Consider the following 12,148-nt stretch of genomic DNA (forward strand, 5'->3'; position numbering starts at 1 on the left):
TGATGTCCTCGTCTATATCTTTGGTTTCTAATACAACTCGTTTCTTTCCGTCCTCACCCTGCCCGAGTTTAACCGCAGACGCTCAAGACTTTAACTCATTCAAACGGGTAAAGTTGAACCAGAATCGAACGTAAAACTTGTGGGGATGTGGTGAGATTAAAGCTTTGATTAACCCTTAACCACCAATTATGGAGTTTCAATGGTAACTGCATATACGATTGAGCCGAGAGAAATCAAGTAAATATCATAGTTAGGTGTCCTTTGGTGGAGGGTTAGAAGAAAAAGAATTGAACAAGCAATTCTAATCAAGTCCAAACAGCAAAATTTGTTGCCTACTTGTTGGCTCCCTCCAACCTTCTAATCAGCGCGCACTGCCCACTGCCGCCAAAAGAAAAACAACTTGAGGTTTGAAGAAAGCTATTTCATGCTACTGGAGCAATTGGACCTTAAACCGGAAAAGAAACCGTTGGGAGTTGTCAGGCTTGGCGTATCTTTGTCTATCAATGCCGCATCTGCACAAGCGGTTAGAAAGTGTCAATGCCTTCACCATATACAACGCTTGGACAATAAATCTTTACACGATATTATGATAAACAAAAAATGCCCGATGAAACAATAGAAAAACAAAAAATGCCCGATGAAACCATAGAAAAACAAACGCATGTAGGGATGTAAAACAAACACATTGGATACTAGATGCTAATGCACACGACAAATTCCTAGTAGCCAGCTGGATAATTTGGAACACTTGTATGGCAGTATATTCCAGCTGCTTCGTCCAAAAAAGAAATATACCTGCCACTTGCTAGAGAAAAACAATGGGAAGTTTTCAGACATGAAAAGTTCAGGATTTACGGTACACTCTTGTACTCTTGTAACAAATCTCAACCAGTCTTGATTAGGAAATGTCAACATCTCTTAACTTGACAGTTGGACAGTTTTACACTAATTAACATGCACTGACTGGGTGGATATATCATGATATTACATGAAATGCCAAGAAAACTTATAACTTTGTACGCTTGATATAGATTCATATGCACGTGTCGTTTTGTACAACTTCAAGATTCTGACTGTACACAAACATAAAGGAGAAAAACAGATGCAATCATTCTGAGAAAAACAGATGCAATCATTCCGAGATGAGTTATGATTAGGTAAGAAATGCAATAGCATGGCTATAGCCCCACCACCAACATTCTAATTAACATGGTACAATCAGTAATCAGTAGTCTCTTAATTCAGATACTGAAACAGCCCTTTTCCAGATTATACAGAGGCTCAAGTATTCAATATAAAGACACATTTATCCCTAAATGGTTTGCATACGAAGTCTACAAGCATGCCCATGAGAACGGGACATGCTTTCCAGTTTTCCAATAGGCTTCTATAACATGGCCATGCATGTCCTAAATTTATACCCACATATTTAGTACAAAGCAACAACGTCAAGGGAATATAAGGCAGTTATCACAGAATCATACATCAAGAGCAGTCGTTGCACGTTAGAAAAAGACCCAAGTGAAACAGAACAAGAATGCAGTTGGCTCAGAGTATAGAGGAGCACATATTTCATAAAGTAAACTTGCTCCTTTTTCAAGATATCATACATTATACTTTACATGACATACCTTGCGCTTCTTATGCCTCCCCATTACACCCCTGCCACTGCTGAAGCTTGCTACCTGCTCACCATTCTCATCGTCCAAGGGTAAACCCTTGATTTCATCATAGAAATTGTCCGTCAAACCAAGCAATCTGAGAGAAACAAGTTCAGAACAGTCATCCATCAACAAATCTTACAGAAAAATAAATTTGGAATAATTGAAAAAGAAAATCATAAAATAAATTCTTAAGTGTACATACCCATTTCTTGACTTCTTTAAGTGTTTCTCTCTCTGTTTCTCCTTCTTTGTAATAGGAGCACGCGTAAAAAGTTCCTCTTCTTGTCGTTCACGTTCATCCCTCTTTGCCCTGTATCGGGCTAGTTCTATACTTTCAGCTCCAACACTTTCTACAATCTGTAAATATCAACAAAAAGCAGTTACAAGAACAGTAAATCCAGCCATAATGCCTGTTACCCCTACAAAAACAGGCCACAACATACCTCTTCAGGCCTCCCCTCCAAATCATCCACCAGTTCCCTCACAAAAGCACTCTGCTTAGCTTGTCGTAGAGTATTCTTATCTCTTCTCAATGCATTTTTGTCCTGCTTTGACAACTTATCTTCCTCCATTGAAGTCGGGGCAAATTTGGGGGGTCGATACACATCATTACGATCCTACAATATACAAAATGGAAGATGAAACCTCAAATATTGTTTGGCAGGTGACAAAAGAGGAATTCAAACATTGTACTGATGCGCATTTCACCTTAGAATTCACATCTGTTTTGCTAACAAGCATTTCAGGGTTAGGGCGGTATCTTAACAAATCATCTGTTTGCTGAGGCACATTGGATTGTGGTTCCTTTCCACGTGGCCCTACATCTTCAGTTGTGCTTGAAGTAACCTTCGTGAGCTTCTCAACTTGGTATTGGAGCTTCTTGTCAATGGGTCGAATCTGTTGCAAAAGAAAAAGGTGAGAATTGATTGATACTGAATACACAGTTACTAGAACGACAAAGAAAAAGAAAAAAAAGGATCACCAGAGGCCCAGACCTTTTCCAGAAACAACCTTATCTCCACAAGGCTACGAACAACGGGATGCCCATTTATTGAAAACCCTTTAGCCTTACGAAGTAAGTAATAGACAAGTGACTGGCAATAATTTAGAAGCAGCAAATGCTTGGCTTCAAGATAGCTTATCCCATCTGCTGTCGGATAATTATTTGCTTTCACCTGATACATTTGACATGGAGAAGAAAACAAATGAAACATGTGCCTTTTGATGCAAATCATGCTTGTTATACTAACATGCCAATGGGATTCCTATAATCTCCAATTATTAAAAGATTGCTGCAAAAATTGGAATATTTCACGAGAAGACATAGCTTTATAGTCGAACGGTTTTTATCCCTCATTATTATTAAACCTCAAGGAAGTAAACTATCAATCTAGAAACAGTTTTCCTACAATCTACAAACTGGCAGAACAATTTCGAAACAAGATTTTTTGACCGAAACAAACGAAGCGATAGCGAAACTAAAACGACCCCAGAAGAGGGAACTCTTTTACCTTTGCAGTTAAAGCTTGGACTTTTGCCGTCACTGTATCTAATCCTTCCTTCATTTCTCTCAACAAAGCAGCAAGCTGGGGAGCTTCCCTGGAAAACGAAAGCAACAGGAAGTAAATATCATACAGAATTCGAATATCGAAACCCAATTAGCATAATTGCAATTGAACTCACTGCTTTACTCTTTCGTCGGGGATTGCGTTTGAATTTGAAGCGTCTTCCATGCTTGTGAAGCTTCAGATTTCAAAACCCTAAAGGTCGTTCAAGACGTAAAGCTTGATGAGAGAGAAGATGAAACAGAAGAAAAGGAGAAGGAAGAGAGAAACTTGTGTCGTTGCCTGCGAGAGGAAGAGAGGAGGCTGCTGTTCAAATTGAGGTTTTACGTTTGGTTTTTTTTTTTTTTTTGAGGTTTTAGAGCCTAGATAAATTAGGTTTTTGGCTTTTTAATTAAAAAAAAAGGGTGTGCTAGGTGTGTCGATAGCATTATTTTTTACTTTTCATACATTCTTTATTAATTTTTATCATTTGATATTTTTAATTCATTTAATTTGTTGACGGGAAATTAAAAGGGTATATATGAAGTAAAAAAAAGGGTGTGATGTGAATAGCACACTCCCTTAAATAGAAAAATCAATCTTTAATCAGCTATTTTTTTTTTTTTTGTCAAAAAATAAATTTATTAGATTAGATACTAGATTAGAAATTCTAACCTACGTCATGGTGCAAGGGCAGCACTCCCCCTCATTGTAGTAGATGGCCACTTGCTTTAACCAGCTATCTAAATGACTAGTATTTATAAGTTAAAAAGTAAGTTAAATATATATATTTTTTTAACAAATGATAGTATTTACACGGGAGGGGTTGGGTTAGTAATAATATGATTCAAATTCGCCTTTGGCGAGAATCGGACCTAAAAACCTCTCACTTACAAGTGAAGAGGAATATCACTAGACCGTAGTACCGAATGACAAAAGTAAGTTAAATTTTAACCTAAGTTAAAATAACTAGTGACTCATCGATCGACACATTTGGGAATTTCAAGTGAGCAAAGAAGAGTGGGATTTGAAGACCCCCTTATATCACGAGAGATCTCTTTATGGAGAATAGTTTAACTTTATAACTAAGGTGCGAGATATTTTTTTTTCCTTCAACCGAGTTAAAATTTCAGGCAAAATTTGTATCGAGACCCTTTATTTTGCACGTCCTCTGTGTACCGTACAAATATCAAATTCTTATAAACGAATATTGTATTTGAACTCAAAAAACAATAACTATTATCGGAAGTGGTGATTAGCAAAATTAACATTTGGATCGTTTTGCTAACTACCATACCAAAAATTTAGCTAATATTATTGGAGATGCTGTGGGAGTTTATATTACCAAGTAATCTCTCTCCCTCTCCAAGCACTCTGCGGAACAGCGGAAGTCTAATTTTTTCTAGGGTTTGAGACAGAAAAGCTCTGAACTGAAGCTCTGAGAGAGAGTTGTAATGGTGTGGTGGATTCCGTAAGCAGCTCCATAATTGACAGTCAATGGAAAACTCGGACTCTGACGAGCCAGAGAAGAAGAGGCCTCATTTGAACTCCCTTTCCCCCACCATGGCCCGTAGCTCCTCCACCTCTCCGCCCAATAACCACAGCGTAATCCCTCTCTCTCTCTCTCTCTTTAGTCTTTACTGTCTGCTTGTTTGCTTTTCTATTGAATTTTTGGGTTTGAGATCAAAGGTATGTGATCGAAGGGTGAGGGGATTCATTGGGTGCGTTTAATTTCTGATTTGGATTTGCTTTTGCTTTTGAGAATGTTACAATTTCTGCTCTTCTCTGTTGGGTTGTGGAGGAAGTGTACGAAAAGGGGAATCGAATTGCAATTTTGGGATTAGGATAAAAGGGTTCTGTTTAATAATGTTGTAATTTGGGGTAACAGCAGCACGGTTATGCGGTTAACTTCTTTTATGCAGCCATTCCTGTTTCTTTTATGCAGCCGTTTATGGTTCGATGTGTCTCGAGTACACATTAATTTTGATTTGAAATAGAAAGCAGATTGAAAATATTTGTATGTGTATTTTGCGTCTGTATGTCCGTCCAGGTCGATGCATCACTTCTCCAGATACAGAACCAGCAACTTAATCAGCTGGTAGACAAACAGAAGCTTGACTTGCAAGATCTTGAAGCGAAAATTCAGGAACTGAAGGATAAGCAAGGTTCTTATGATGATTTCTTAATCACAGTGAATAAACTATGGAATCAGGTTATTTTGAATGTTTGGTTGGTTTCCTTCCTTTTTATAGTCTGTATTATGTACACCAGGATTACATGCACTTCTTGCTGACAGAGATTTCATTATTTTGCTATTTAGTTGGTTGATGATCTAATTCTGCTTGGACTATGTACTGGAGGAGCCCAAAATGCTTTAGAAGTTTTGGATGGTGCTAATTATTCTCGTGGTATTTTCGACCAGATCCAAATTTATGCTACTAAGTCCAAGTTTTAGTTTTTTTTTTTTTTTTTTTTTTTTTGGGTCTCATCATGTAAATCAGATTAACCTGAAGTTCTTTGTAGGTTCAATTCCATCATGTTCTGCAGAAGAGATGTTTCTTTTTAGACTCTTACAACAAGATTCTTTAGAAGCTAATGGCAATGATGAAATTGTTAAATATGTTGAAGAAACTCTGGCTTTGCGGCATACGTCTACTATGGACTTGTTAGAACTCTTAGAACAGCCAATTTATGCTCATAGGGAAAAAACAAAGAACATATCCCACACTTTGGATGGAAAGATATCTTCAGAAGGTCAGAGGTTCAACTTTATATTTGTAGTTGTACAAACCAATTTCATAGGATCACAGTTACATTTTCTAACATGTTTTGAAGGAGTAAGTGCACTAGGAAATATGTATTGAACATAGACTGTCTTTGCTTTCTTGCAATTCTCAGATGCTGTCATCCAGTTTTCTAAAATTGATGATATGATGGAGAGGGAGGTTAAAAATCTACGTGAAGCGATTGATATTCTTCACATGAAGCATAAAGAGTATGCTGGCATAATTCGGACTTACCTCAGCAGCCATTCAAGAGATCAGTCTGAAATTAGGCGCATTACAGGTTCCTGAGATTGTTATTACGGCCAACCTTTGTTTTTTTATGCACATGTCACTTGAAGTCAAGCTCATGGCAGCATATGTAGAGATACGTCGTCATTTATTATTATTTTTTTTTGGGCAAAACATCATCATATTTGATACGTATAAATTTTAGGAACTATGTTTAATTTGTGACAGAGCAAGTATCAAAATTTACCAAGTTTTGCCACGCTGCCTTTGGAGTGTCTGTTGAATGCGTAAATTTTTTGTTACGGGTGACAGGTGAGCTGGATGACAAAATGGCTGACCTAGAGTTGAAGAGAAGGAAACTAGTGAATCTGAAAATGCAAAAGGATGTTGCATCTGGGGTGCAGAACCATACTTCTAGTGCACTTAATGGAACCCTGTCACCTGAAAAATCAACAGAAAGGACAATCAGCTTGCGAGAACTTAGAAATTCAATTGAGGAAACAAAGGTATAGATGTGTTTCCAAACCTCCATCCCACCGGCTTCCTTTCTCTTCTCTCTCTCTCTCTCTCTCTCACGCACATTCATCTTGATTTGTTTGAGCATGTATTGCAGATACTAGAAGCTGACCGCCTTTCTGAGTATCAAGAGGCACATGAAGAAAATTTAGTGCTGTCAAAACAATTGCAAGAATTTCAGGTTTCTAATTTTAAATTCAAGTTTGATTGTTATTCATTTTTTTCAAAGATTTTATTGTCTGTTTACTTCTTTGATAAAAAAAAAAACTGTATGTTTGTCCCAGGATGAAGTGGAGGATGACAAATATGTACATTCATCGAGACTGTACACTATGCTAAATGATCAACTCCAAAATTGGAATGCAGAATTGGACCAATACAAAGCAATGATTGATTCTTTGCAGGTTAAATTGCTTGGTTTATTTGCAGATGCTTGGAATGCTTGCCCTATATTTTTTGTATTTTAAAAGTTTAATTTCAGGCTGACAGGGCTCTTGTTGTGAGAAGGGAAAAGGAACTAAATTTCAAATTAGAGTCAGTAGATGCAGTGAGGAATGTCATTGACAATTCTGATTCTAGGATTGAAGAACTAGAGCTTCAGCTGCAGAAGTGTGTAATTGAAAAAAATGGCTTTGAGATAAACATGGAAGAAGCTGTCCAGGATTCAGGTAAAAGTGATAAGTTTGATATTTGTTGATAGTTACTGTGAATTTACCCAAGCTTGTAGCACTTAAAATGCTCTTTTCTGCAGGACGAAAGGACATTATAGCAGAGTTCCGTGTGATGGCCTCATCGTTGTCTAAAGAAATGGGAATGGTGGAAACTCAGTTGAAGCGGTGGAAGGAAACAGCTCATGAAACACTTTCTTTACGTGACAAAGCCCAATCATTAAAAGCTTCATTAAGTACAAAGGTCTACTTCCATTCCCAGTTAACTCTCTTATGCAGTCATACTCATACCCGTTGTACTGCTCTTTTTTCCATTTATTTTTTGGAGGTGATGAATACAGATCAAGGGTACTCGTGCAATTTGGAAAGAAAGGGATACAATGATCTTTATGATTGTGTTGCAAGAATCAACTTACACAAACACACACACACACACATGTATACTGTATGCATAAACATACAATGTAATCCAGTTTTTTTATTTTCTTTCTGCAAGTTGGTTTTTTGGGAGAACTTCTTTCTGATCTTAGAGTAAAAGATTTCATATTAATGGTAACTGATTGGGTTTCTAATAGTTTTATGACTTCTACTTTTTAGTTGTTACTGTTGATTAGTATTTAATTGTGGAATATTCTCTGAATTTCTCGAATTTTTTGTTTTTCAAAGACAAATGAGCAAAAGAGCCTTGTGGACAAGTGTGGCGAACAGGTGATAGAGATAAAGTCTCTTAAGGCATTGGTGAGATTCTCTATTAGTCTTGATTACCGTTGCCTTCACTTCTATTGGATCCATGTTTTTCGATTTTTTGACCATTTAAATCTAGGATTTTCTTTTTTAAGCTTTATCAATGCCTTTGATTTATACCTTTCTATGTTTTGGTTTATGTCAACTCTTCTACATGTAGGTCCTTTGTATATCTGTGCCTGATGTTTGATTTTAATTCTATCCAATTTGTGATTTTAAGATTCACTTTTGACTGTACGAGCCTTATAAATTATCCTGTAAACTGTGTTTCTCAGTCAAATAAAGTTTTGTAAATATTTTTTTCGGTTAAGAATTTTTGTTTATTTTAAAGCTTCATGAGTGTTTTTGGAAGTTTCAACGTAATGCTTCAGTTTGATCTTCAAGGCAATAATGCTGTGGCGGAATTATTTGTCTATATCCTTGAGGGTAGTTTTGTCCAATTTGTTTTAGAAATTACTCTTTTTTTGGTTTCTACCATGGAATTACTTATTTAAAAGGCCAAAGGTAATAAATGTATTAAAAAAATATGTATGTACTTATGGCCTAACAAGAAAATAGTTAGAAAAGAAAATATGTAGATATTGGTAACCATTTAATAACATTTTAGTTCGAAGACACATGGAATGTACTATAACTGGGCTCATGTCAGTAATTGATGAAGATGTACTTACTGCAGATTGAGAAGTTGCAGAAAGAAAAACTGGAACTGCAGATCTTCTTAGACATGTATGCACAGGAAAGCTATGAAAACAGGTAAATTTGTTTCCTGACTGCTGCTATGTGGGGGCAATGTAGGGATTTTGTATAAAAGTATAAGCTTATATATGTATGTTTATTTGTTTTTCTTGTTCTCATACATTTTGGAGGGTTTGAATTGTTTTCTTTTGGGGTAGACATAGAATGCAGTAATTTCATCATTATATGATTTGTGGATTCGACTAAATCGTGTGGCAGTTCTATTAGGAACTATTTTGGCTTTCAGTTATCTAATTGAGATTATGAACATCTTTGTGTTCCTTATGTGCTTCTCGCGTTCTCTATCCCATATAAATGGATCTAGGATATTTTCTGTCAGTACATTTAAGATTTGATTTTAAATTTCAGAGACTTGATGGAAGTCAAAGAATCAGAGCGCAGAGCTTACTCTCAAGCTGAAATGTTCAAGAATGCATTGGATGAACATAGTCTAGAATTGAGGGTGAAAGCAGCCAATGAAGCAGAGGCTGCTTGTCAGCAAAGGCTTTCTGCTACTGAAGCTGAAATAACTGAATTCAGTGCCAAACTTGATGCATCAGAGCGGTTAGTTTTCTTGGTTCCATTTGAGTTTTGAATATGGTAGCATACTGGTCGTATTTCTTTTTATTATTTTTATTTTCCTGAGCTTTCTTGTTTTTTGTTGGCTTGGGTTGGGCAATCTTTGTGTCTTTTCTTTGCTCTTCAACGTAATCGTGTCCTTTACATATAGAAGGGTAGCTGTATGTTATTCATTATCTAGATGCAGTGTTTTCACCAGACATGCATATTTTGGAAAACATTACTAACCATTTGTCTGTAGGTTAATTAATCTAAAGGACCAGTAATTTGTTGCCTGTGTAAGTTAGATGGGCTTTTGATAACCGATATATGTAGCATAGGAATGTTGAGATGTCAAACTTGAGATGTCAAACAAGGCAAACTTGGGTGCTTTTGGTTTTGAAAGTTAGGGCCTGTATGGGACCTCATCTGTTGGAAGCACTTTTGCTCATAAGCACTTTTGCAAGAAGAGCTTTTATTAGAAATTTAGAAGCATGTCGCATTTTTTAGTAAAAAACCAAACAGGCTGGTAGTAGATGACACAATAGTGGTAGGAATATGTTATTATTCTATATTTATATTAGTGTCATTCTTTCCCCCTGTTACCAACAAACGTTATGGAAACGTAATATTTGTTTCTTTTGATTAATATTTATATTAGTGTCATTTTCACTTAGTAATATTTGTTTCTTTTGATTAATACATTACTATTCTGTTTCTCAGCTGTTAGATAATCAGTTTGTTTTCTTTCACTAAAATAAAACCCGTGTGTGCAAATATGCTTGAAAGCATAGTAATGCTATGCTTCACCTTATCTGCAGGGATGTTATGGAGCTTACTGAGGCTATTGGAATTAAAGACAAGGAGGCAGAGGCTTATATATCTGAAATTGAGGTGCCGTATTTATACTTATCTCGTAGTTCATATCTGCAGGTTTTGTTCCTCAATAATTGACACGAAATGTTGGTCTCACTTTTCTGTTTCACCTACTCATATATTTTGAAAAACTTAATTGTGTTCCTGCAGACCATTGGTCAGGCATATGAAGATATGCAGACGCAAAACCAGCATCTGTTGCAGCAGGTGACTGAGAGGGATGACTACAATATCAAGGTCTCTATTAATATTTTTGTTGCTTTATTTTCATCCACATTATTACTAGGTTTATTGGTGCGGTGGAATGGCAGCTCATTGTCCTTGGTGGTGCAGCTCGTTTCGGAGAGTGTGAAGACAAAGCAAGCACAGAGCTATGTACTCTCTGATAAGCAGGCATTGGTGAAACAACTTCAACAAGTAAACACATCATTAGAATCTCTAAACATGAGAGTTTCCTATGGTGAAGAGCAGGTATGGTGACTCCCATGCAAATAATTTGTTTTCATCTGTTGACCTTTATCAAGCTGAGTATTTTAATCCTGCAGATGAAGGCTCTCCTGACAGATGCCATAAAAACTACTGAGGAAGATAGGCACCTTGCAGTCGACGTAGAAACTGCCAAGTGGGAACTGGCTGATTCTGAGAAGGAGTTGCAGTGGTTGAAATCTGCCTTTGCTTCTTCTGAGAAGGAACATACGCACATTCAAAAGGATATTGATGATGTCCAATTGGAATTAGACAATGAAAGGTAATGTTTTGTTTGTTTTGATTACAATGGATTTCATGGAATTTCTTATTCTATAGCCAATCGTATATACAAGCTAGGAAGCTAGTACAACTTTATGTGGATACAGTTTTGGCATGTAAGATCCCATTTCCGGTTTCACTTATTGTAGATGTACACTAGAATTACACGCCTCAGGTGAGTTTGTCAGGAATTCATGAGCGCTCGATCAGATTTTGCAAGTTTGGAAATTCTTTATGCAGGTTGCAGCTATTAGTTGTAATACTGGGTCATAAATGTATCTCTAACAAGTTGGATTCTTGTGCAGAAGCACGAGGAAGAACCTTGAGGAAGAACTTAGGGAATTGAACAGCAGTGGTTGCTGAGATGAGTTCTGAAACTGGAGAGGCTGCAATACAGAAACTCCAAACTGAAATTAAATTCTGCAAGAATATTTTGCAGTGCAGTGTTTGTACTGATAGGCCAAAGGAGGTAAGGAAAATATTTGCCGCCTATTCCGTTGTCTAACCAGTGTTTGATATACAAATTTGTCATCATTTCCTAAATTTTCCGATGAACTGATGGATGTTGGTTTTAATTATTTGATTGGCAGGTTGTAATTGTGAAGTGCTATCATCTATTTTGCAATTACTGTGTTCAGAAAAATCTAGAGATCCGTCATCGTAAGTGTCCTGCCTGTGGAACTCCGTTTGGTCAAAATGACATTCGGTTTGTAAAGATATGAACAGAGAGAGTTCCCGATATCCTGTACTTATGGCCTCCTCCCGGCCCGCCGGCCCTTTTTTGATTGCTAAGTATCTTGTACAAATAGCATAGCTTGTAGTTTTTCTTGTTGCAGTAGGCTGACATCGGAACTGTGGTTTTAGTTGTATAGGTTTTCTTTTGTAAATGAGTTTCCTTTCTTTTCTTGTTTTAGCGTTTTATCTATTATTTCCAAATAATGTAGTTGAAAAATACGACAGAAGTGAAGAGAAATGGTTTAATGTTAATTGCACATGCCAGAAATTCTTCCCCCTTTGGTTAATTGCACACGCCGAGACTTGAAATATTTTGACAATGTTCCAACCATGTTCAGTTTCCATCT

General features: G+C 36.7%; 2 protein-coding genes across 2 annotated transcripts; one reads left to right on the top strand and one right to left on the bottom strand.

Annotated features, from left to right (window-relative positions):
• Nucleotides 1-218: 218 nt before the first annotated feature.
• On the bottom strand, nucleotides 219-3,508 carry LOC125476640 (neuroguidin-like). Its single transcript, XM_048582951.1, has 8 exons — nucleotides 3,348-3,508; nucleotides 3,176-3,263; nucleotides 2,660-2,839; nucleotides 2,373-2,561; nucleotides 2,108-2,281; nucleotides 1,867-2,021; nucleotides 1,632-1,758; nucleotides 219-512 (listed from the first exon to the last, which is right to left on the bottom strand). Exons 1-8 carry the CDS (start codon nucleotides 3,395-3,397, stop codon nucleotides 501-503), a joined length of 975 nt encoding a protein of 324 aa, XP_048438908.1. The 5' UTR covers nucleotides 3,398-3,508; the 3' UTR covers nucleotides 219-500.
• A 978-nt stretch (nucleotides 3,509-4,486) lies between these two features.
• Nucleotides 4,487-12,069, top strand: LOC125476733 (E3 ubiquitin-protein ligase BRE1-like 2). Its single transcript, XM_048583164.1, is given in 20 exon segments — nucleotides 4,487-4,813; nucleotides 5,259-5,420; nucleotides 5,529-5,616; nucleotides 5,732-5,962; nucleotides 6,107-6,274; nucleotides 6,535-6,728; nucleotides 6,836-6,919; nucleotides 7,023-7,142; nucleotides 7,220-7,406; nucleotides 7,490-7,650; nucleotides 8,073-8,144; nucleotides 8,827-8,903; nucleotides 9,255-9,449; nucleotides 10,265-10,337; nucleotides 10,470-10,556; nucleotides 10,653-10,790; nucleotides 10,865-11,067; nucleotides 11,372-11,420; nucleotides 11,422-11,535; nucleotides 11,657-12,069. Coding segments are annotated over 20 exon segments (2,643 nt in total). The 5' UTR covers nucleotides 4,487-4,705; the 3' UTR covers nucleotides 11,789-12,069.
• The last annotated feature ends 79 nt before the right edge of the window (nucleotides 12,070-12,148 follow it).

Source organism: the organism of the source record quoted next, unplaced genomic scaffold (genome assembly GCF_019419815.1).
Source record: "Pyrus x bretschneideri cultivar Hongxiangsu unplaced genomic scaffold, Pyrus_bretschneideri_v1 Contig2, whole genome shotgun sequence".
In the NCBI taxonomy this organism is placed as follows: Eukaryota; Viridiplantae; Streptophyta; class Magnoliopsida; order Rosales; family Rosaceae; genus Pyrus; species Pyrus x bretschneideri.

Excerpts from the sequence above, each read along its gene's own strand:
- LOC125476640 (XM_048582951.1), bottom strand. The coding sequence starts at position 3,397 with ATGGAAGACGCTTCAAATTCAAACGCAATCCCCGACGAAAGAGTAAAG. Across the intron at positions 2,022-2,107 it reads TGGAGGGGAGGCCTGAAGAG|ATTGTAGAAAGTGTTGGAGC; the intron begins GTATGTTGTGGC and ends TGATATTTACAG. Across the intron at positions 1,759-1,866 it reads TTAAAGAAGTCAAGAAATGG|ATTGCTTGGTTTGACGGACA; the intron begins GTATGTACACTT and ends TGTTTCTCTCAG.